Source organism: Amblyomma maculatum, chromosome 1, assembly GCF_055883805.1.
Source record: "Amblyomma maculatum isolate TAMU_Amacu chromosome 1, ASM5588380v1, whole genome shotgun sequence".
Classification (NCBI taxonomy): domain Eukaryota; kingdom Metazoa; phylum Arthropoda; class Arachnida; order Ixodida; family Ixodidae; genus Amblyomma; species Amblyomma maculatum.
The window spans coordinates 52131518-52155377 of record NC_139344.1 but is presented as its reverse complement, the minus strand read 5'-3'; the positions used below and the strand labels follow the sequence as shown (position 1 = coordinate 52155377).

General features: G+C 42.1%; 1 protein-coding gene and 1 pseudogene across 2 annotated transcripts; both read left to right on the top strand.

Annotated features, from left to right (window-relative positions):
* The first annotated feature begins 2704 nt into the window (after nucleotides 1-2704).
* LOC146202366 (uncharacterized) lies at nucleotides 2705-12245 on the top strand. The gene is made up of 4 exons (XM_084584520.1): nucleotides 2705-3001; nucleotides 6465-6605; nucleotides 8261-8440; nucleotides 11799-12245. The coding sequence occupies exons 1-4, from the start codon at nucleotides 2857-2859 to the stop codon at nucleotides 12215-12217; spliced, it is 885 nt and encodes a 294-aa protein (XP_084440646.1). The 5' UTR covers nucleotides 2705-2856; the 3' UTR covers nucleotides 12218-12245.
* A 2871-nt stretch (nucleotides 12246-15116) lies between these two features.
* On the top strand, nucleotides 15117-23577 carry LOC146202365 (uncharacterized; annotated as a pseudogene). Its single transcript, XR_014702100.1, has 3 exons — nucleotides 15117-15427; nucleotides 17006-17673; nucleotides 22154-23577. The product of XR_014702100.1 is annotated as an uncharacterized LOC146202365 (transcript).
* Nucleotides 23578-23860: the final 283 nt, after the last annotated feature.

Genomic DNA, 23860 nt, shown 5'->3' with positions numbered 1-23860 from the left:
CCAAAGCCAGTGCGCAAGCTGGCTGTAGCAGGTGTAGCGGTGCCTCCTATTGACAAGAGAAAAAGCAATATTTACTTTTCAGCATAGCAAAATGAAAATGTGGTTTAGGTATTTTACAAATTTGAAAGTTATGCATGCATCTGTACAATTAATTCCCGTCTAACAGAAGCTGTACAGTGTAACTTTCACTGTCAATTTATTCTCCCTGGAAGTATGGCAAACTTTGAATTCTGCAGCAGGTGATTGAGAGAGAATGAGACCCACCCAATATTAGAACTCCACTGCAATCACAATTTGCTACTGCAGCAAAATAATGCCTGAAGGCAATGCAGCTTTTGACTGACAAAACCTGGTAGTCGTCTTACACCCTCTATACTAGTGTTGAGGCCGATGTCAATGGGGTCCACGCTGATATCATCCGCATAGCACGAAGATGTTAAGTATGCGACTTATGCGTTAAGCAGATGCATGGAGTCATTCTATTCGAAGGAGCCATAAACAACAAGTCCACTTCTGTCAACGGCTCTCAGTTGTTTTCCAACAACACGCCACGTACCAAACTTTCTGCAAGTGTCGCTAAACTGCTCTATAACTTCATTTGCTAACTGTAAAATTTCCAACACTTACTGAAGCTGTGGAAGTTTCGGTGTACTGAAGAATGTCTTTCTTTTTTTTTTTTGGTTGTCACATTTCAGCGCATGTAAGATGTCAGTGTCAAAGCATTTTGGAGAGGTTTACTGTGTGGAGGTGTTGATGATGGTATCAGTGAAGTCAGACAATTTTTTTAATTATATTTGCACACTATGCAACACTCACCTAATGCAAGTGGGTAAAAAAAACAACAACTAGCAAATAAAACTTTGAGTGCTGGTATGGTGATTGTTCTGGCAGCAAGTGGGGACAGGCTGTAACAAGAGTTGTCGGGCTAGTTAGTGATCATCTGCAGAAGCCAGCCCTGCTCTGTGTGTTTTTCTCTTCTGTGTCGTTTTTTAGTGCATTTTCCCACGGCTTCTGCAGGAGACAGGCTACTTCATTGCATGCAATTTCACTTAGCACAGAGTACTCCGAAATGAGATTGCTTTTGTACTTAGTTACTGCATTTCTTGTGGCATTCCTTATGTATTCATGTACTGAAGTGCTGCACTTGCTGAGGGTCATACCTGGCTAATAAAACAAGCAAATGTGTCCTGACAGCGTTTTTTTTTTTTTTTTTTTTTTTTTTTTTTGCCGTTACTTGACATCAGTGTGCATGCCCTTTCCATTTAGAAAGTTCACACTATCAGATGATGCGTGTTTTCTCATTTACTCGTGCATGGAATTAAGCAAACCAGTAATTTGCACGGTGAAACGTCATGCTCATGCGCACCTTCTACGAAAAACAAGAAAAATATGAAAACCAGCGATGTTGTGTTCGCACTAACGTGGCTCAATATCGACACTGTAGACAGTGTAGATGATCGCAAGTAAGTAACGTTAAAGGGGAAGCTTACAGCATTTCTTGCTCGAGAAAATGAAAAACAGGTGGCCGCTTGTTCAAGTTATGTCGCCTTTCGCTCAAGGTTCTTGTGTTCTCGACTAGCAGTCCATGATCAAGAAGCATTTGGAGTAAATGCGGATGATCTGTAACACCCAGACGGCTGCTTTAACTACGTAGTCGCCGCCGGGATCTCGCCAGATGCTCTCAATTTTCGAGCCCTGCTTGCGCGAAAAAGATCGAGATGCCGTTTCTAAGCTGATTTCTCCGTAGGATTCGTACCCTCGACCGGCCGGTAATGTACGTTCTCGGCGCATGGATGGATGGGGGGGATGCAAGCACGATACCGTTCCAGCGAAGCCTGTTTAACCTAGGAGCACGCACTCTGACAGGACCGAGTTCACGCTTCCATTGCGATATATTTCCCGCGTCATAAATATGCCCAGAAGCAAAATATTAGATGCGTTTTTGTTAAGATCCTGCCAGTTCATACCACGGACAGGAGCCTATGGTGTGTCACAAAGAAAAAAGTTATCGGAAAGCGCGGCCGATGCTTACTTTAACGAAATGCGGCCTGTGTTTCTGCCTTAACGCGCACAGCCTAGAGCACTTTCCACGCGGTGCATCAGGGGATGACAGTCACAGTCAAGAAATATTTACCGCAATGTCTGTTTACCCTAAACCCACGGAGTCAGGCAGGTCCCTTGCTCTGCCCCTCTGGCATTCCCCGACGAAGCTCGACCACACTTGGCATATCTTGATTATTAGGAATTTATTTACATATTGCGCGCATATGATACGTATCACGATCGGAGCGCGGTCTCTCCGCACGACACTCCGGTTCAGTCCCTTCTGTCGTCCTCTCTCGGAGTCTCTCGTCGTTGCGTCCACCGTGCTCCCTCCGATCCTTCTTTCCCTCCGAGAGTCCTCCTCGCCAGGTCCGCGGCTGTCTTCGCGTCAGCGTCCCAAGCTCCCAACACCTCGGAGGTTCGAACGCTTCCCAGAAGCCGGCGACCGTTGCAGGCTCCCGCTCCCAGCCGCGGGCAGCGACCAGCTCGACGACACGGGCAGTGCGCCTTGCGGGAGCCCATAAATTTCTCCTCCTTGCAGTCCTCTCGGCGCCGATTCTCCGGTCCCCACCGCCGCGTCGCTGCTCTGCTTTCGGGAATGTGTTTAGTCCGCCAACGCTTCGCGAGGCGCACGGCATGCACAAACACACAAAAGCCGATCGTTCGTTCTCCCGGTGCTTGGAGGAACACACAGCGTACATGACACACGGACTTTCACAATATATTTCTTCTATCGTGTGCATACGTGTGCGTGGTGGCGGTGGTGTGGCCCAGAACCTTGGCGAGCCCTGAACAACGCGATCGTGTTAGCACATGGTTCCAAGGCCGGTTGGCACGATTGGTGGTCAGCCGAACATACTGCACCACACGAATACTTACAAAGAGATGCAGTCGCACTACATTGACGGCCATGGCTTCACTCCGGAATACGAGCAACACCAGTTCTCGTCGATACAAGGTGAGAAACTGCGCGAGCGGGCATACTTGAGGCGGTTTATGAGCAATACTTTAGGAAACTGCATGTAACAACTTCGTGGTACTTCACGAAGCGCTTAATGGGAGGCGCCCGCGAATCTAATGCAATCGAATTTGTTCGTCACCATCGTATTAACTGCGTGTGCCGCTTTAAAGTGGCGTCATTCGATTTCAACAAATGGATCAGCTGCATAATCTTTGGCATCCCTCTCGTTATAGAGCGAAGAGATTTTGTCAGAAAGAACTATTTTTTTCTCGTAGTTTCGTTTCCAATTTTACACACTAAACATGACGCTACGGGCGGGAAAGGCGTGTTCACAACAGACTTGCTTGTCATTTTTAGAGTGCAGTTGCGTTTTCAAACTTACAGGCTAAGCGTAATACCACAAGCGCAAAAGACGTTTACAAACTAGGCGCGAATTTGCGATGATTACACCATAGCCTCAGGCTATGATTACACAATCACCAAAAGCAGGGCATTATGAGTGAGATGACAGCTGTCTGGCACTTGAGTTCGATGAGGTGCTTTAAAACGACGAGCAGCTTCAGTGGGCACTGAACCTATATTTCATTCCTCTTAATTCCCTCTATATCAAAAAAAAAAAAAAAAAAAGCCTCATAGCTAGAGGCTATGCTATGTCGGACGGGCGCGCGCGCGGGTTACGCGGATTTTTATTTTTATTTTCTTGCGAGAATCGCCCATCGTTCCAGCTAACAGTCGTCAACGGACGTACGTACCCCTGCGAACAAAAGTAAACAGAGCACACTTTTTGCTTCTAAATTTTTTTTTCACGCGTTTCATAATTGAAATTGGCAGTCGTGGTATGTGCGAACCGGTAGCAGATGCCAGTGCCCGTTTACTTGGACAATTATTCTGCTTATCTCCAGTGCAGAAGGCGTGATTTTACTTTGAACGGAAAAGCGTGCTCCGTTTACTTATGTCCGCACGTGTACGTGGTCAGCCGGGATTGTGATGCTGACTTTTAGAATCTTTGCTTTTTAGAACCGTGCGTTCCAATATCTGAGTGGCAGTAGACGGCGCCCGCCCCAATCGCCCATGGCATGATAAAGCAAATGTACTGAAAACGAGGCTTGCGCAACCGGACAAGCGCTGGCACTCAGCCAAGTTCACTTCCTCTCTTGCTAGACACATCGTGATGTTATCGCTGCGCAGCATCTTAGCGCACTGCCAAGAAATGCGTTATGGACCGTGATGGCGCAAAAGGGAAGGATGCGCTAATTATACCGGCGCTTTTTTTTTTCTTTTTTCATATTAGCCAAAAATCGGAGGTGAGTGGGTTCACTATGCGAGCGGGTCCGTTACGCGAGTAAATACGGTAAATTTCAGTCCAGTTCAGTCGTTCAGTCGTGTCCGACTCTTCGTGACCCTATGGACCATGTCACGCCACGCTTTCCGGTCTCTCACTATCTTCCTAACATCACATAACTTCATCTGCAGTGCCTCGAGGATGCCATCTAACCATCGCGTTCGCTGCCTACCCCTTCTCCGGCGACCCGCAACCTTTCCCAACATCAAATCTTTCTCCACGACTCCTCTCTTCTCATCAGATGACCAAAGTAGCTGAGCTTTAACTTTACAATTTGACCCTCCAATGAGCAGTCAGGGTTTATGGTCGACAATATTGACTGATTTGATCTTTTGGCAGTCCAAGGAACTCTCAAGAGTCTCCGCCAGCACCACAATTCAAACGCGTCAATTCTTCGGCGGTCAGCCTTTTTCACAGTCCAACTCTCGCATCCATACATCACAACTGGAAAGACCATAGCACGAGTTATACGGATCTTGGTTGGCAGACTAATGTCTCTGCTCTTTACTAGGCGGTCAAGGCTGACCATTGCTCTCTTTCCCAGAAGCAGGCGTCTCCTAATTTAATGGCTGCAGTCTCCTTCCGAGGTAATCTTGGAGCCCAAGAAGAGAAAATCTGTTACAGCTTCCACTTGTCCATTGATGCTCCAGGACTTGATAGGGCAAGACGCCATGATATTTGTCTTTTTAATGTTCAGTTTAAGCCCAAACTTCTCACTCTCTTCTTGTACGCGCATCAACTGAAGTGGAACTTGAGTTCCACTTCACTTTCTGCCATTAAAGGGGTATCATCCGCATATCTAAGGTTGTTGATACGTTTTCCAGCAATCTTCACTACAGCTGAAGACTCGTCCAGACCGGCCTTCCTCATGATGCACTCTGCATATAAGTTAAATAGGCAGGGCGACAGTATGCAGCCTTGCCTCACTCCTTTCTCAATCTGAAACCAATCAGTAAGCCCATGCCCAGTTCTGACTGTGGCCTCTTGTCCTTCATACAGGTTCTTGAGGAGACAGATGAGGTGAATTGGAACTCCCATCTCTTGGAGAGCTTGCCACAATCTGCTGTGATCTACGCAGTCAAACGCTTTCGCATAATCAATAAAGCAGAAGTAGATGGGTTTCTGGAACTCTCTTGCTTTTTCCATGATCCAGCGAAGGTTGGCAATTTGGTCTCTAGTTCCTCTGCCCTTGCGAAACCCAGCTTGCACGTCCGGAAGCTCCTGATCCACATACTGCTGCAGCCTTCCTTGGAGGATTTTCAACATCACCTTGCTAGCATGCGAAATAAGCGCGATCGTGCAGTAGTTGGAACAACCTTTGGCACTGCCTTTCTTTGGAATGGGGATGTAAACTGACCTCCTCCAATCCTGTGGCCACTGCAGGGTTGTCCAAATCATCTGACATAATGTATGCAGAATGTTAACAGCGTCATGGTTGAGGTTTTGAAGCAACTCAGCTGGAATGCCATCAATTCCGCTAGCTTTGTTCTTAGCGAGGCTGGCTAAGGCCCATTCAACTTCACTCTTCAGGATGGCCGGCTCGAGATCAGTAATCTTCTGTGTATTCCTGCTACCTCTTCTTTATCTCTGAGGCTTCAGTGAGGTCCTTGCCTCGTTTGTCCTTTATCACGCCCAGCTTAGCACAGAAGCTTCCTTCGATATCTTTGATTGTCTTATACAGAGCTCTTGTATTCCTTAATTGGCTGTTGTCCTCAACTGCTTGGCACTGTATGTTCAGGAAGGCATTCTTATCTCTCTTGCTATTTTCTGAAAATCTGCATTGAGAACCTTGTATCTTTCTCTTTCCCCCATAACTTTTTTACCGTAATGCAAATGGTTCTTGACAGCTTTTTTTTTTTTTAGGCCATTCGATAATTCGAACATGGGATAATTGGAACTTTTTTTCCTGGTCCATGAAGATCGAATTAACGAGCTTTTACTACAAGCCACTGTGTGTATCTATGCAAATTCTTTTGCTGCTAAAATGTGGATAAAAAAGGAACTATAATACTGCAGGGAAAGAAAAAAAACAACAACATTGCTTCAATAATGAAATTCTTGTGCAGCAACACCTGGAGGTAATGGCATCATGTTCCAAACAATTTCTTTATCTGACAGCCTTCAAGGACTGGAAGGAAAAAATGGAAGGGGACACACAAAGTCGTTTTGTAATCTCATCTGGAGGGAAGATCAGCAACCCTTCAGGAGTAGTGGTGGCACACTACCACTGCCATCGATCCGGAAAATTTGTCCCAACAGGTGCGATTCCTAATCTATTACTTAACAGTGCTTTAACACCGAACAATATGCTCCAAAATCGGTTTATTGTCCCAGACTGATTTTTAAATAACGATGCGGAACTCTTTTACAGTGAAATGTGGCTGTTCTGCATGGAACACTTACGCAAAGTTAAGCATAAATGAGCTTGATAGTGTTCAGAAACATTCAGCCCGGTTTATTTCCAGTAAATATGACGTATTCCAATGACTCAAAATGGGCTGAGCTTGCCATTACTACAGGCGAACTATATTAGTTTATGCCTTTTTTTTTTTTAATAAAGATAGGCATTAATGTTGTTCCTCATGTAAACTGTTGAAGTACACACTAATGTAAACAAAAAAAAAAATCCAAAAATATTGGCTTCTCCACTTTAATGCATGTATGTATTAATGCCCATTTTCCAATAAAAAATGGGCATTAATAAATGCATGCATTAAGGCAGTAGAGAAACAAAATGTTTTGGATATGTTTTTTTTTTTTTTTTTGCTTACAGTAGTAAAAATGGCCATAATAAATGCATGCATTAGAGCAGTAGAGAAACCAAAATTTTTGGATATGTTTTTTTTTTGTTTACAGTAGTGTAAGCCAATAGTTTACATGAGCGGCAACATGAAGTTCACCTAAGCCAGCTAAATAATTTATATCTGAAGTGTTTCTCCAGTTCTTTCTTCCGTTTAAACAGCTGAATGATGGCTGTGATGTCACCGACGAGTTCTGGCAACTTCCAGTTATAAAAAAAACTCATATAATCACTTACTATTTTTACGATTCCAGCCTCTGAGCAGGGTCACATAAAAATTGTTGCAAATTAAAGGGCCACTGAAATGCTACTTGCAGTAATGTTCTAATGCAAGAAATCCGTAAGGTTTTCTTTGCGAGTATCCGAGACAATTTGAAAGCTTTGTGTGAGGCCTACAATTTACAATTTTTAAAGAAGTGCTCCTGGAGACCACTCGCAACCAGTCTTGGTGACATATCCCTGTGTGCACTGCACCCAAACCTCCCCTGTAATGTCACTGGGGCTTGCTGGGAGCACCCAGTCATCGGGCGCTCCAAAGTATGTGGATAGGATGGGGCGTGGTGGGGCACTAATGACTTGTTTCCTTCTTTTCTTCCTTTCCGGCATGAGCTAAGTTGAGGAAGGAGAGGAGGAGCATCATTTTAAATTGCCCTTATAAATTTGGTGGCATTCAAGGTACCTTACAAAGTTTTCCCACTGTAGGCACGATCGATGGGATACCTATTGCTCGCGCACGTTTCCAAGTTCGAGCACTGTATGTAATATAAACATAATAAACAATAAGTGCTCTAGTATAGTAAGTTTCTTTTCTTTTCAGTAGACATATACCTTTCTGTGCCACTGTGCCACTGTGCAAATTTTCCTTTTATACATTATGAACCATGCCAGTAACCTTGTTCAGCCATCAAGTTGCATTAGCAGAACATTCTGAAGCGAAAACAATTGATATTTCATAAATATGCATCACTTGGACAAAAAGTGGCTGTGCCTTCAACATTGGCACATCAAAATTATCTTTCATACCAAAAACGAAGTGTGTTGTTTAACGTGTACTTTTGATGGTGCCAAGTGATCAAAACAGTTACAGGTAATGCTTACTGCATCTCTTTCTTAGGGAGTGGAAAATGTAAATTAAAAACACAAGGAAGCGTCATATGTGGCCGCATGTGCTTTGCAAGGATCACCACAACTGAAAGCACTAAAGGCATAGACGTCTTCCAAAAAATGCATTGTGGCCACAATTTTAGGCTCTGCCATACATTTCTGTCTGACACAGAACGAGCTTCCATTGCTGGTGAGTAATTTATCCACAATTTATTTTCAGTTTTAACTCTGAAACACTAGCATGAATTTAAAATATTTTTACTTATTGCAACACTACAGTTCTTGGCATTTACTTGTTATGGAAAAAATATTATATTTCAAGAATTTTAGGAGGGTAGAGAGAGCAAATAAAAATGGTGCATAAACATAGTTTTTTCATACTATGTAGCAATGACAGCAGGGTGTACCTACAAACCTACACTTTGTAGCCACTGAACTATTAATGAAGCCACAGGTATCAATGACTGTCTGAAAAGAGTCCCTAATGAACCAGTGAACTGGCTGACCACCTCAACGTGGTGCTAAGAAGTAAGTTTGGCTTGGTTTACGGGTTTTAACACCCCAAAGCCACTCAAGCTACGAGAGATGCCAAAGTGGAGGGCTCCACAAATTTCAACCACTTGGAGTTCTTTAACATGCGCTGACATCACACAGCACACGGGCGTCTTGCTTTTCGCCTCCATCAAAAAATGGCTGCGGCGGCTGGGATTCAATCCCGCATCCGCGGGCACAGTAGTCGAGCGCCCTAACCGCAAGCTATGATCATTTGACCACCTGAAACTGATTGAAATCGAAAACCGGTGCAGTTTCCCTTTAAAAGTTCATAAAATGTCTCCCCATTTCTTTACAGCGTCAATTGAGTTGCTGTCCATTCACTAAGCAATCAGTGCTGTTCTTGATGGCACTTTTTTTTATGCAACAAATTTAGGATATATCAAACTATTTTACAATTTTCATGTGTTCACTATAACAAGGCTTGACTGTACTCATGTTAACGACTTTACCTCTATGGCCTGGGTATGTGACAAAAACCTTTCCCTCTCAGGCACTTATGCCTGCCGCCTATCTCTGGTTATCCCTCTTCATGCCGAACTCCTTGCAATCTGGGGAGCCTTGCCGGGGGTCCTGGCACCAGAGCTCGCACCCCCGTTACACTAAGAGATGGAATTCTCCCTCAAAAGAACATTTTGATGCCAATCAATTTGAAAATGCTATGGATGTCACATTCGCATGAATCGTTGCACACTAGCTGCCTAATCAAAGCATAGAATTTTAGCATGTTCTTAAGCAGTAGCTAGTCGGTAATTTTGTTTGGTTTTTGCCACCCTAAAGTTCTTTCCTATTATTGAAATACAGTTATGTCTCATTAATACGACCCCCATTAATATGGATGACTAGAATTGTGGAGAATGTTTCAAGGGAGAAAATCTTTTCAATGTATTTACGTCTCATTAATATGAAAACTCACTGTACGGACAATGAACATTGGTGAAATATACAGATCGCACTGGGGCCCATGCCCATGCATTTTTGTCACGCTAATACAGATAATAAGAACAAAATTTCTACTGCCCAACTCAAATTAATGATTTTCTGCACTCTGAGCACAGGTCAGCTAAAGAATGCAATCAGAAAGTGTAAATGATTAAATTAGTCACTCTTTTTTTAGGTTTCATGCTTTACGGTGTGAAGCTCCTAAGCCGATGAACCTTACCATTTTTCATATCGCATGAATGAATGCGAAGAGAACTCTTTCTGTATCTTGAGTAAAGTAAGAAGCTGAATTCAGTAGCTCTTATTCGGCTACAGTGCTAATGTCATGAATGTGAACAGGTTGCAGAAGCTAACTCATTTATTCATGACACGCCGTTACGCTATCATAAGCCTAGTATTAGACTAGTCAAGTTGCAGATTACTTAAATCATAATGTTGTTCGGGGTAATCGTCTTGTAGATCCAAAAATAGTCTATAAATAACTAACCACCGATATGCACTAAAGCTAACCTTAATCCTAGCTCTTAATATTTTTTTCATTGTGATTCGTTACTAGGGCCAATTCGTCTTATGAACAGTTTTTCCGGGGAACCAAAGTGTCCATATTAACAAGGCTTGAGTGTACTTCAATATTCAAGCCGCTTTTCTTTGTAATAAAAAAATTTTAATATTCCCATAAACTTTCTAAATATCTAATTATATACAGGTTATGCTTGTAGCACCACAAGTGCACAACTGCAGAGAGAGATCACTGCAGACCCATAACATCCACACCTGTATTCGAAACGCAGCTGCGGGCCCGCCTGTTGCACGATGTCAGTGCACGCTAAAGTGGACAGTATGTATGTTATAGAGCCCAGTAATTAAGTAATTAATTTACCAAAATTAGGCAATAAAGTTTTCCTTTTTGATATTAGGGGCCGACGTTATAAGAAGAAAATGAAGGCCGCCAAAATAAAAGCAGAGTCTAGATTTTAAATTATCTTTATTGGCAATACAGTTCGGAATATTTTATGCCAAAAAATATGCATTTCTAGTTCCTGAAGCTTGTCTCCCACACTGAAATTCTTAACATGGTGTCGCTGGACAGACATGGCATTGTCGCAGAAGTCACGTTCACTTCTTCTACGGCATAAAATAGACAAAGTTAATTGCCTATCTACTCAGCTCTATCATATATATAATGTCCGCATTGCTGTACAATCCATCTACACATACCGTACCGGGGTATCTTTTGTAGGGTTTAAAATAATGACAAGTAAAGCACCCGGTATATGCATGATGCATTACTTTAGCTCCATAGCCACAGCAAACAGGAGGACTGAGCATAGAAGTTTGTTATAATAAACACTGCCCATGAGAGAGCTATGCTTTAAGTTAGAGGTATATAAGTGCATGACATGCAAAGTTCAAATGCATTTCAATAAAGTTGCATGCACTTGACACACTGTCACAGACAAATTTTGGCTGAAACAGCTGTTAGCAGAGCAAAAGATATTCATTGGGTCAGAATTCACGAGAACGCTAATAGCAATAGCATAAGCCTATTCTCACACCACAATGCTCAAGGAGGTTTATAGGACACACTTGTCACTTGCAGATACAAAGTGCTCTAGGTTTGTTGGGTTTAACGTCCCAAAGCAACTCAGGCTATGAGAGACGCCGTAGTGGAGGACTCCGGAAATTTCGTCCAGGGGGGGTTCTTTAACGTGCACTGACTACAAAGTGCTCTATAGTTATAGCTGGGTGTCTGTCATCTCAAGGATATCTGCAATCAAAAGGAACTAAAAAGGAGGATGCTCTGCATAATAACTTCTATTCAGTCCACACCTAACATCAGGTAGCAACAGTCTTGTTAAAACCTACCTCTTAACTTGCCACACATGGTGAAAATTCCTACCCATCATTTGTGACTATTGTAACCTTTTTCAATAGTAACAAACGTAGAAATAAGATTTTATGGTAAAAAAAAAAAGCATAAAAGCCAGTTTCTCAGGCAACTAGGTTTTTCATTAACAGAATGCCTTCTTTTGCAACTTATTCTTCTATTAAAGGAAAATTACAAGCTGGTATAACTATGGAAGCTATATTGGACTCTGTGCGCAGCAAGGTTGATAAATCTTGGAAACGTCTCCATCTACTGACAAGGCAGGATTTGCGCAACGTCTGCAGGGACTTTAGCATCAACACTGAAGAGCGCCTACACAGCAATGATGCCATAAGTATAATGCTGTGGGTTGAAAGTATGAAGACACAGAGTGAAAATCCTGTGCTCTTCTATAAACAGCAAGGGAACCCGGATGACCACGAAGCACTAAAGAGGAGTGAGTACTTGACGGATGACGATTTCATGCTAGTAATAATGACGAAGCCGCAAGAAGAACTTATGAAGAAACTGGGAAGTGATCGCATCTGCATAGATGGGACGCATGGAACAACAGGCAAGTGCGCAGAACTTCTCAATATGGGTTAATGAAAGCAGGCTTAAAATTTGTACATCACTGCAACCACAAACTTCCAATCACATACATTAGAAGTTTGTGGATTTACTTGTTAATCTCAAACTATTACGAACTCAATGATGAAAATATTTGAGATAAGCCAATGTTAAAGATTGTGCAACAAAATTGCTGTCTAAAAGTTGGTCAGGCTGTTCTATGTTAGCAGCTGACTTCTTTCAAGGACTGTTCTATGTTAGCAGCCGGCTTCTTTCAAGGAAAGAGTGAGAGCAGTGATGCTAACAGGCATGCCATATAGCTTTCCCTGAAAGCAGTCTTAAAAAGGTGCAAGCATATAAGTATAGAGGGAAGTGCACGAAGAGGATACTATTACTAAATCTAAATGTACAGGTGTCCCTAAAGTAACCAGGAGTATGTAAGTGGTAAGGTCGTTGTTCCCCAGCATGCTGTGGAAGCACGTGCAAACACAGTCTGGCGCACATATTCTAGTTTTGATGCTCGCCTTATTGTTGCCACAAGAAGGCCTGCTTCTTTTCAGTGTTCATTCACTTTTAAAAATTGCTTCATGTAAAGATGATTTGTAACTGACACACACCATGCCAAAACATTATGCCTTGTGAACCTGTCGTTTCTAGTTCGAGACACAGACACGCACATTAAAATGCACACATTGGTTCCATGACCAGAACGTCAATAAACTTCACAACAAAACAATAAAATCGCTGATACACAGCTTTACTTGTTACTACAATGCTAAGGCAATTCTGCCTCAAGTGACAGAAGACAGTAAACAAATCATCAGCGACTATATCAGATTTATTCTTAAACCCCTCATGATCTAAAGCTAACTTACATGCAACAGCCATCATGAATTTCTTGAAAATGAAACCAAAGCTCCATTAAGAGAAATGTAGTTATTAATTATATGGCAGTGTTAGAGAAATACATTAGGTTATCCGTATTCACTAACGTCTAAAATGTTACTTGAAACAAGAAATCGTGCGAGGAAAAATCCAGTGCTTATAGTCCTTTAGGGAGAATGGAAATTTTGTGAGTTGTTTTCCTTATCTTGGGGTCAAATGTACTGAAACTATAAGGTCTTGTGTGTCAATTTGCAATGTTTTGTGCTGGTTTGAAACATGAAAGTATTTTTTTCAGTATGTCAATTATTTCCCAAGATATTACACATTTACTCTCATTTCTCTGCAAATGAATCTCAAAAAAATATCTATTCAGAAAACAGTTATTAATATATGTCTATGTTGATAGCATAATATAAAGGTGCAGTCACAAAAAGACCGAGCATGCTATTCTGTTCAAATTGGATTTACTTTTTCCATATTGGAAACAATGAAACTTTACTTGTCTTTAACAAAAGGAGCTAGAATCTACACCCAGCCTGCATGTACTACAGCTATCGGTTTCAATTGGGCAGCATGTAAGGAATGTTAAAAACCAATGGCGCACTCCCTTTACTTCTGTCCGCACATGTACGAAGAATGAAACCTCTGAAGTACTTTTCAAAGAAAAGCATCATCAGTTATATGATAGCACGACAACTTTCAGTTAAAGAGAAATGATTAATGAGTAGTCAATTTAGGTGCTGATATAAGTCTGGATTAGGAAATGCAACCCTGATAATGCATGCTTTATTCATTTATCAGAAAGCTCCAAATATAAATGTGCTGCACCTTATCCAAACACTCAATAGTAAAAAAGCTGCTTGGAAAAAATGAGCAAAATGAACACTAATGAGGCATAAAATCATATTACAGCTAATATCTGATCCCAAAAATAGAAAGCTTTACAAATGGCTAGTATAATGCAGACAGATGACGTCTGTAAGGTTTTTTTGGTCCCAAATTTACTTTCCTCATTAAAGGCTGCCTGCAGTGACGAAATGCCGTGATGTTTCTATAAGTACCATTTCAACTTCAATGTACTTTTCCAAGGTTGGAAAATGAGCCAACAGCAGCTTCACAGTTAGCAACATTGTTTGAAAAAGTCAAAATATAAGTTTAGATGTTCTTCAAGAAGCCTGCAGAACACAGCATAAGTGAAAATGCTGCCACTGTAAGCTATCGCAGTAGCTTTTCCTCAGGTCACTGGTGTAATGGGGGCAAAGCAGCCGGATGCAAGCAACAAAACAAACTCTGCACGTCATTGCCATTTAGAAAATGGATTTGCTATTAAATCTCTTCCATGCAAAGTGCAATGCAAATACAGATTGAGTTCTGCGAACAGTAAAAAAGGGCTGTTCATATTGTAATTGAAGAAAGGCTAATGAACAGTTAAATTTTCAAAACCAGGCAGTTCAGATAATATGTTTTTCCAGATAATAAATGTCTACCCTGAAAATGTATCAGCTAAGTTTCACACTCAAGTGGGATGTGCAGTTTTCAGACAACATCAAATGCTTTGAAATGCCTCTTGCATATTCTCTGTACATCTATGCATGAGTTATAGACAATTAGCAAAGACATGGAACCAGAAATCATTTTAGTGGGTGGTCACCAGGGCCATACCTGTGGCCAGAAAGGAGGAATGCATAACGGAAAGGTGGCTACCCTGGAAAAAAAACAAGAGAGCACTCAGTGTGGAAGGAAGAGGATATGGCGAGAGCAATGGAGTACACATCTGGAGGGTGGTTATCATGAGAACAGTACTGAACCTAGCAACTGTGGAAGAAGTTTACAACAAAGAGGAGAAAATGTGGAGGACACGAATGATGTCTAAACATATATACAGGCTACGTGCTATTGCTACAAGTGCAGATTCATTTTTGCCTGTCTGACTGCAGGACAAAAAAAATGTCTGCAAAATGTCTAGCTATCACATCACTGCTAATATTAAAACATTTGTGCTGCACATTCGTAACTGCAGTCTCATTTTTTCATTGAACTTTTGCAGGTTTTGACTTCCAGCTGGTGACACTGCTCTGTGTTGACGAATTCGGAGCAGGCTGCCCAGTGGCATTTTGCATTACAAACAGAGTGGATAGAACTGCTATGGAGGCGTTCTTTGCCGCAGTGCGTGCAAAAACAGGCAAAATCACGGCCAAGGCCTTTATGAGCGACGATGCGCCTGCATTTTATAATGCCTGGAAATTAGTAATGGGAGATGTAGACAGGCAACTGTTGTGCGCCTGGCACGTAGACAGAAGCTGGCGCGAAAACATCAGAAAACATATTCCGGATCAGCAGCTTCAGGCATTTGTCTACAAGGTAGGTAAAATGACATTTCATCTTCGAAAAGTGCCATTTTCCTCTTTTTGTGGGACACCACATGGCATAGGAGGTTTAACATCCAGAGTCGACGTATGATCTCCTCAAAAGGATGCAGTAGTGGAGGGCTCCCCATTAATTTTGACTACGTGGGAACCTCTAACATTCACTAACATCGCACATTTCACTTCTATCAAAAAAGCGGCCACAACAGCCACAGCAGGGAATGAAATAGTTCCTGAACCTAAACTCACTGTCACAACTTGATTCAAAATGAAACACAGTTTAGAAAGTGGTGCCCCAAATTTATTCTAGAACAAAGTAACAAAACATAAAATGAAGCAGAATTAATGAGCAGCACGATACATCAAATTTGAACTCAGTAAAAATGAAATCATCTATCTATGGCCATTCAATGTAGTGTGTTCAACATGTATTAATAGGCTTAATATTGAATAAGGCAACAAGAAACACATGCGATTACTGAAATAATGTTATCAATAGCCATGGTCACAAGGTATTCAAAGAGGTGAATGTTGCCAGAAGAACCAAGAGAGGCTATGATGCACTGTCTCATCACGCACATTTCTCAAGTGTTGCCCAAGCAATGGCACAGAACATGACCCTGTACAATGAGAGATCAAAAGCAGCTAAGCAGCAACTATGACTGCACCAGACAAACCACTCAGGAGTTGCTGCTGCATTTCACTTTAGTCACCAGAAGCTACCTTGAAGGGTCCGCACTCACGTCACAATGGCAATAATATTAATGCCATAGCATTAAATGCCTCATAGACAAGAAGCAAACCCCAGAGGTGTCTGTTTTCATTTGTTATAAAATTCACCAACGGCTTGTGCAGCATCGCGAGACCATGTGACATGGTGAAATTGGCAGGTCACATTTGGCAAGTGTGCTGGTCATCATCGCCAAGCACATCAGTAAGCTTAATATTGGCAGCTGCAATTGATTGCGTGCAGATGTATCTAGACAGCATCACATGTGTCTACCATAGTAGAAAATCGATCCCCTTAAGCAGGTACGACAACAATGAAAATATTGCTTTTCTTGCATAAAACCGTCACATCCTTGCAATATAACTGTGGTCACATAAAGTTTTGAATAATACATTCCACATGCTCTTCTACGCAGCAAGACATCTCTGACATAACTGTAATTTAGGTCAAGACAAGGTTAATGACGTTCGCTAATGTTTTTTTTTTTTTTCTAGCTTGCAGAACCTAGAGTTTTAAAACTTTTTAGATTTACCAGTTGTAAATCTACCAGCCTCTATCCACTTAAATATTTTTTCCAATGTCCTTTTCTTGACAGATAATGCTTCTACCCTGTTGACTTATTAACCTCTGAATCAAAAATCCCACCTTTCTTTTCATGTGAAAAACAGTGCAATCTGAAAACACTAAATAATGCCCATAAAAAGAAATGAGAAAGTGCAACTGCACATGGATAAATAAATTCCTATCGAATTAGTACAGCAGCCAATTTCGTCACAATTGAATATGAATGTTGCAAAAGAAAACAAGAAACTCACAACTACCCTTCGATGTGTTTATCTGCAGGCGCTCAGGACAATGATGGACTGTGGAGAAGAAGACGAGTTCAAAAGATTGATAGAAGCATTTGCAGAATTTTGTGACGACAATGGGACAAGCGTAAATGGATTGATTGCATTTAAAACCTATTTCATAAGTCACTACTTCCATCGATCAAAAGCATGGGCTGCATGCTACAGCAAGGAAGCCAATATAAACACAAACATGAGACTTGAAGCTCTCCATCGAGTTATAAAATACTGCTACCTTGGTGGAAAACAAAACAGAAGAGGGATAAGCTGATTTCTGTGCTGCTAAGACTTATTCAAGATAAAGTGTATGAAAGATTGATTAAACTGAGCAAAAATGCAGAAAGCCCATTCGCCCGCGACACCAGAATTAGGCATAATGTCGGAGCAAAAATAAAACAAAAAGACATTGAATGTAAAGGACCAAAAAAATGGACTGTACGTTCCCAGTCCTGTCCACAAGTGAGCTATACAGGCCTACAGACGGACAGCGCAGCCTGTAAAGGAAGTTGTAGCTTTACCTGTCCAGGATGCACCTCAGTGTGCATACACAGCATCAGATGCACGTACAAAGACAGCGCAAGGAAAAACGTCTGCAAACATGTCCACGCCATATTCAAGGAGAGTGAAAGAAGTGGCTTGACAGAGACAGCTCACCTAGAAGAGGTATGCTTTTACTTTAGCAGCCAACTTTTTTTGTGCAAGAAAAAACTAACAAAATATTATTTGAGACTATGTTTTGAAAAATTCCAGGGGTGCACTCATGTGTGCTAGGTGCAGTAATGAAAAAGCATTTCTCTTACTGCTGCCAAATATGTTGCTGCATATTCATTTGCTTATGCCTTTGCTGTTTTTAAAATTCAAGGCTAATTCGAGGCTCATTTATTGCTTCCTGGCATGAGCCGCATGACAATGCTGTGCTGTTGCGTTTTGTGTCAACCTCAAGATGGTGTCATGAGTCTAACAGGGCATTCATTGCCTATGTTTTGTTTTGAATTTTGCATGTATATATTTCGAAATGCTATCACTGCCCTCCATTACCTATAATTGGGGACAGCCCTTTAAACTCGTGTTCATATTTATCCTTTTTTCTTTCTCACTGCTGCAGACCTATAGCTTTGCGCCTCCTGGCGGCCTTACGTTAGATAAGGAGAATTGTGGAGTTTCTCACACAGTCAGTGTCAGTAGTGGTTTGAACACTTGGCTGGAGAACGGAAGGAGATTATGGTTTAGCTTTTCATGGTGACATAATTCTGTTTTTCTAATTAATGAGAAAGGTGCAGGCATGCTCAGCTGACACACTGTGATGACAAGATGTGTCCACGCCACTCATGAAATGAGAAATCATTTCACATTAGAGCAATATCACCATTGCACCAATTACTACAGGCTGAAGATTTGGCAGCAAATCACTGAAAATAAAAATGGTAATCATGGTAAAACAGCCACCTAGCAGGAGCTGCATTAATAAAATGAGGAAAGAGTAAATTTAAAGAACTATTAAGGGTGCAACTTGCATCCCTAAGTGAATAAGTGTGTCTTCCAGGATGTTTCGGTTATACAATTTGAGGTAAATAAAATTTAAAGGAATATTTGGAACAACTACTGTTGGTAAAATTTTTAAAGTCTACAACTTGGCGCCAAAGGACACACTTACCGCCTCATGACATCATGAACAAACTTTCAGATCACCTGCTGGTGTAGCACAGCCTGGAGGGTATACACAATTAATTCTTTATGCAATCAGTATTAGCTTGTCAGAAGAGACAGTGGTGGCAATATCCAATTTTTCACATTTAGGTATTTTACCCTTATCTAGCTTGAAAAACATATTTTCAGTACCGCACAACAAGGTATCAGTAAATTTCAGGTCTCGTTCTTCTGGTACAGTGAGGTGGAGTGACGACGAGTAAGAAATACAGATAGCGACACTTGGAGATAGCAAAAAGATTCCCAGAAGTTCATACAGAAAACTTTACAATATATAAAGCAAGGTTGGATAACATATGGATCTGGCTAGCTCGGCCGAGCTAAGCCACAGAATAGAAAACTCGACTGGGCTATTGAGCTAAGTTTTAATGCCTTGGGGCCTAGGCCACACTCGAATTGTAGCCAATTGCAGCAAGCATCACCAAGATTGGTTACTTGCTGCTTGCCTTAGTAAACTGGCCCTTTTAAGTTTACTAGAACTAACAACTCTCTCCTGAGAGACATGTGCAAGCAAAACGAGCAACAAAAGAGTCAAAACATACAAATGGCAGTGACCCCAAGGACTATATTGGCATGGCAAATCCTGGTCTCTACCCCACAAACTTAACCCGTACACAGGCCCCTCTATTCCCTCTGTTAGAGAGAGGAAGCGACAAACAACCAAATACCAGATCCTTTCAACATTTCTTTACAACATGCACCTGGTCACTTCAATGCAAAGGTTGACAATGCTAATTTGACATTGTCGTTTTCATGCATCCTTCCTGTACTGCTTGGCACTATGCACTGCTATAAGTGAAGTGACCCTTGGTGACCATAGGTGCATCTCTTTTGTCATACACGGCTTCGTCATTGCAACCTCACTCTGTTACACCTGCCATTCTAATGGCCTCTGTGGATGCTGTTCACCTAGCATCGCGCGAATACCTCAATGCTGGCGAGCCCCTTTTGGATGCTGATGCTTAACAGTGTCTGCCACATTGCCGCATACCTACACTGACCCTTATAGTATCATACAGGCCAACTTCAGTTTGTTCTTTGTCCTTGTTTAAATGACTTATTACTGCTCACCATGAATCTTCAACATTTCCATACGCACAGAAATCAATAGAAAGTTGCATTTAGTGTTCTGCAAAAAATGTGGCCCTTTTCAGTGTCTATTGGTAATCAATGGTGCGCAACATATGCATACAGCTTTGCACTGAAGAAAGAATAGAGCGAGTAGCAGCATTTAGGGAGTGCATATTTTTCACAGAAATGTGTGAGCCTTCAGCAAGCTTTACAGTTATTAAATACAGCTAGAGTAGAATCTCGGCAATATGAATCTCAACACGCACAAGAAAAAAATCTTATCAGAAGAAAATTTCCATCATCAAAACAAACAAAAAACAGTATGCTTGGTTTTGGGGTTTAACGTCCCAAATCGACTCGGGCTATGAGAGACGCCACAGTGAAAGGATCCAGAAATTTCGACCACCTGGGGTACTTTTATGTGTACTGATATCGCACAGCACATGGTAGCTTTTCGCCTCCATTGAAAAGCAGCCGTCAGCCGTCGAGGCCGTGGTTAGATCCCGCATCCTTAGGCACAGTAGTTGAGCGGCCTAACCACTGCGCCACCACAGTGGCAATCTTTCAAAAATGATGAATACTAGTAATGGCCGAGGGCTAAAAGCAAATGCGGTGGTTTGTGGGGTTTAACGTCCCAAAACGACTCAGGCTATGAGAGACGCTGTAGTGGAGGATTCCGGAAATTTTGACCACTTGGGGTACTTTAACGTGCACTGACACCGCACAGCACATGGGCACCTTGCTTTTCGCCTCCATCGAAAAGCGGCCACCGAGGCCGGGATTCGATCCCGCGTCCTTGGGAATAGTAGTCGAGCGCTGTAACCACTGCGCCACCACGGCGGGGTCTAAAAGCAAATGCAAATCAGAATACAGATGCATGGGAATGACATTCACAGAGATCTGTTTACAGCCGTACGGCCACATCTGGTCCACTCGCGACCTGTACAGCATGACAGATGATCGCAAACACAGTGATAAGCGGGCATTGTGATGCCGCAAACTTCTCCCTGTACATACAGTTAGCAATCTAGGAGTAAACAACGTGTGGGCCGTGCACACATGCTGCTTGCACCTCCAAAAGTGCTCCTTGCATTCACAGCGCAACAGGTGACTTGGACTAAGGCGATGATACACCGGCCACATGCTGCCATAAACTGCTCGCAGTGCGTACAGTGAGCCAACAATTGCAAAGTAAATGATATGCAGGCAGTGTGTAGTGCTTAATGCTGCGGTTGCAATTTGTTCTTGTGTTTGTACCATCCGTAGTGACGCAGGAGGCATGTTCAGGGCATCCGAAATTCTGCACAAAGTACACAATGCACATTGGGCGGGGAAATTAACGAATTCATATCATCCCAAACTTCGTATCAACCGGATTCATATCGCTGAGGTTCTCCTGTATTTGCGGTAGCTTAACTAAAAACAACACCCAAGCATGATATCTGCATAATAAATTTCTACAGACTCTTGTCACTCAAACAGGTGTGGCTAGCCTTGCGAGTAAAATATTCAGCATTGGACATGCCTTTACTAGTGCGCTCATTACCTGTACTATGTCCCTGTCCTTTGGTGTCAGTTTTGTGTTAAATATAGTGTGCTAGTAAAGTGCCATGCACAAGCTGCAACTGATCTCAAGGCAACTATTGAATGCGAGAAAAATGGCGTGAGGCCTCAATTGGTACTTATGGCAATACTCTAAATCCTCAGACCTGGTCTCCGAGTATGAGTCAAATTTAAAGCTTTGAGTGGAGTCTAGAATTCAAAAATGTCTTTTAAAAGGTGCTCCTGGCAACCGCTTGCAACTGATTAAGACGGCAGATCTTTGCGTACTCCCTTCCCGATGACGTCACAAGGGCTTACTAGATGTGCCCGTTCACTGAACGCTCCCAAATTATGTGGGCGGAACACCATGGTGGGGCACCAGCGTGGCTTATTTTCTTAATTTTTCATTCCATGCCAGCGTGCGCCGAGTTAAGAGAGAGAGAGAGGAGGGGCAGCATTTTCGATCGCCGATATCTTCCGTGCTTAATTTAATTTTTGCATTGCGGCGAGGATGATGGGGTATCTATTATTATGCGTATTTTCAAGTTTTAGCAAATAGCTTTTCATGAGCCTTTTAACGCCATGCTTGCTATGAACAAGATATCTAATATAATCACAATGAGCAATATCATGTACTGCCGCAAAGATAATCAGAAGACTCCTTGCAGCTGTGTTGCTTATAGTGATGGTACACTAAATCCTATAAATATTGATTAGAATGTTCCTTTCTTATAGCATCACTATTCTTTGCCTTGCTCTATGAAGCTTGCAAGCCCAATTAACTGATTACGTCTACAATTACTTTATCCATCTTTCTCCATAGGCATACAGCGAAGAAGTTGAAACACTGAAGGAGTCGGCTGCTTCACTGCAAAATGTAAGAAAAGTAGAACCTGCAGGTGCACAACGGTGCATCCTGCTAATGGATGCTATAAGGAGTTATTTAACTGACAAGCCCGACGATCCAGGGTTCTCATCCTGGTTTGAGCCCATATTGGAAGAAGCTGTCCAAAGATTGGCTTCTTCGACAAGCAAGGAACCTCAACAATTTTAATCAGGAACCAAGAAAATTTTGCCACAAAGAAGATTTTATTCCACAAAGAAGAAGTCCAAAGGTAAAGCCAACGTTCAGATGGGAAAACCCACTCTATTAGAAGAAAGCAAGATGATCAGCGTCTTGAAAGGTGAACAAGCCTTGGAAGAAGAATCCGAAGATGTTACCAGCTATGACCATGAGTATGCGAGACTAATGAAGTAAGGACTGGGTGCGAATGTGAGTTTAGTGGGGCTGGCTCTGCAAAAGGCTAAGACATTGTTTGCCTGACTAGAGGTGTACCTGTCCCATCGACAACAGAGTATTTGTTGAAAGCGCCGGGTCAACTGCAGTACCTTAAGTTCATCGTGCGCATAGCGCCATCTCTCATGTACCTATCTAACTTGGTGATCGACATCGTGCCTATGTGACAACTGTATGAATAAATAAAAAAAAAAAAGGTTAGCTACGAGAGTTACTGGCAAAAAGTAGCTTTTAACTCTTTCGTACAGCCTTAATGGTAAACATTTATCCTTCGTAGAAACCTATAAATACTTAGACATGGCCATCACATCCAATTTAACAGGAATGTTCCTGATTCAAAAGTGAGGCATGTGTATGCTAGGTTTTAAGAAAATCCCTGTGATAGTCCACACCTGAAATTAAGTTAACAGCCTATAAGACGTTCACTAGGCAAGTCCTGGAATATGCAGCAGTCGTTGGGGATCCATACACCCAAGCCAACATACACTTGAGAACATTTAATTTTTAAAGGGCCACTGTATCGGAGATAGCCTGTGCAAAATGCTACTGTGACACGCGCGCCGCAAAGCAACAAAAATACAAATCAAAGCTCTCATGCTCTCCTTCGGGAAGCCAGCTTCCCCGTTCACTGCGCGTCGAGGTCCGTCTCGCTTGTCTGAGGGTGAAGGATGGGTGTCTTACGCACTGTATTAATGTTTCTTGAAATGGCACTCCACATGGTGACGCTGGCTAGTGATTGCATGCCTTTCCATTCCTGTGTTATTTCATTGCAATGTCATTGTGTAAGGTATGCAGCACACTTTGTGTTATTGCTCACTGATTTTCTGCCTTCGTATATGTTGTTTATTGGCATTACTGCTTTTCCTTCTATATTATTGCCTTGCTAGTTTTTTTCCTTCAAGGTGCATTTTATGTAATACCCACTCCAGCATCAATGAAATAAAAAAGTAAACACCAAGGAGTGTTGCCTTTTACTGGCTGGTGCTGGTGTCTAAAAAGAAGGCCAGAAGGTGCACCGTCTGTATAAAAAATATCTTCTATAGTTCTGTGCAAGGGGTTGCATGTGATTTCCGGCGACTTTCGTGGCAGTCTGTGGCAGTCTGCATTCATGTTTCGATGGAGTGGTTTCAACTGCAGATTGCTTTACAGGTGAGGGGCAGGGGTTGTTAGGTTGAAGGTCTGCATATTGGTGGGTTGTGATTCGGAATTCTGAGTAAGTGAAGCCTGGTGGGT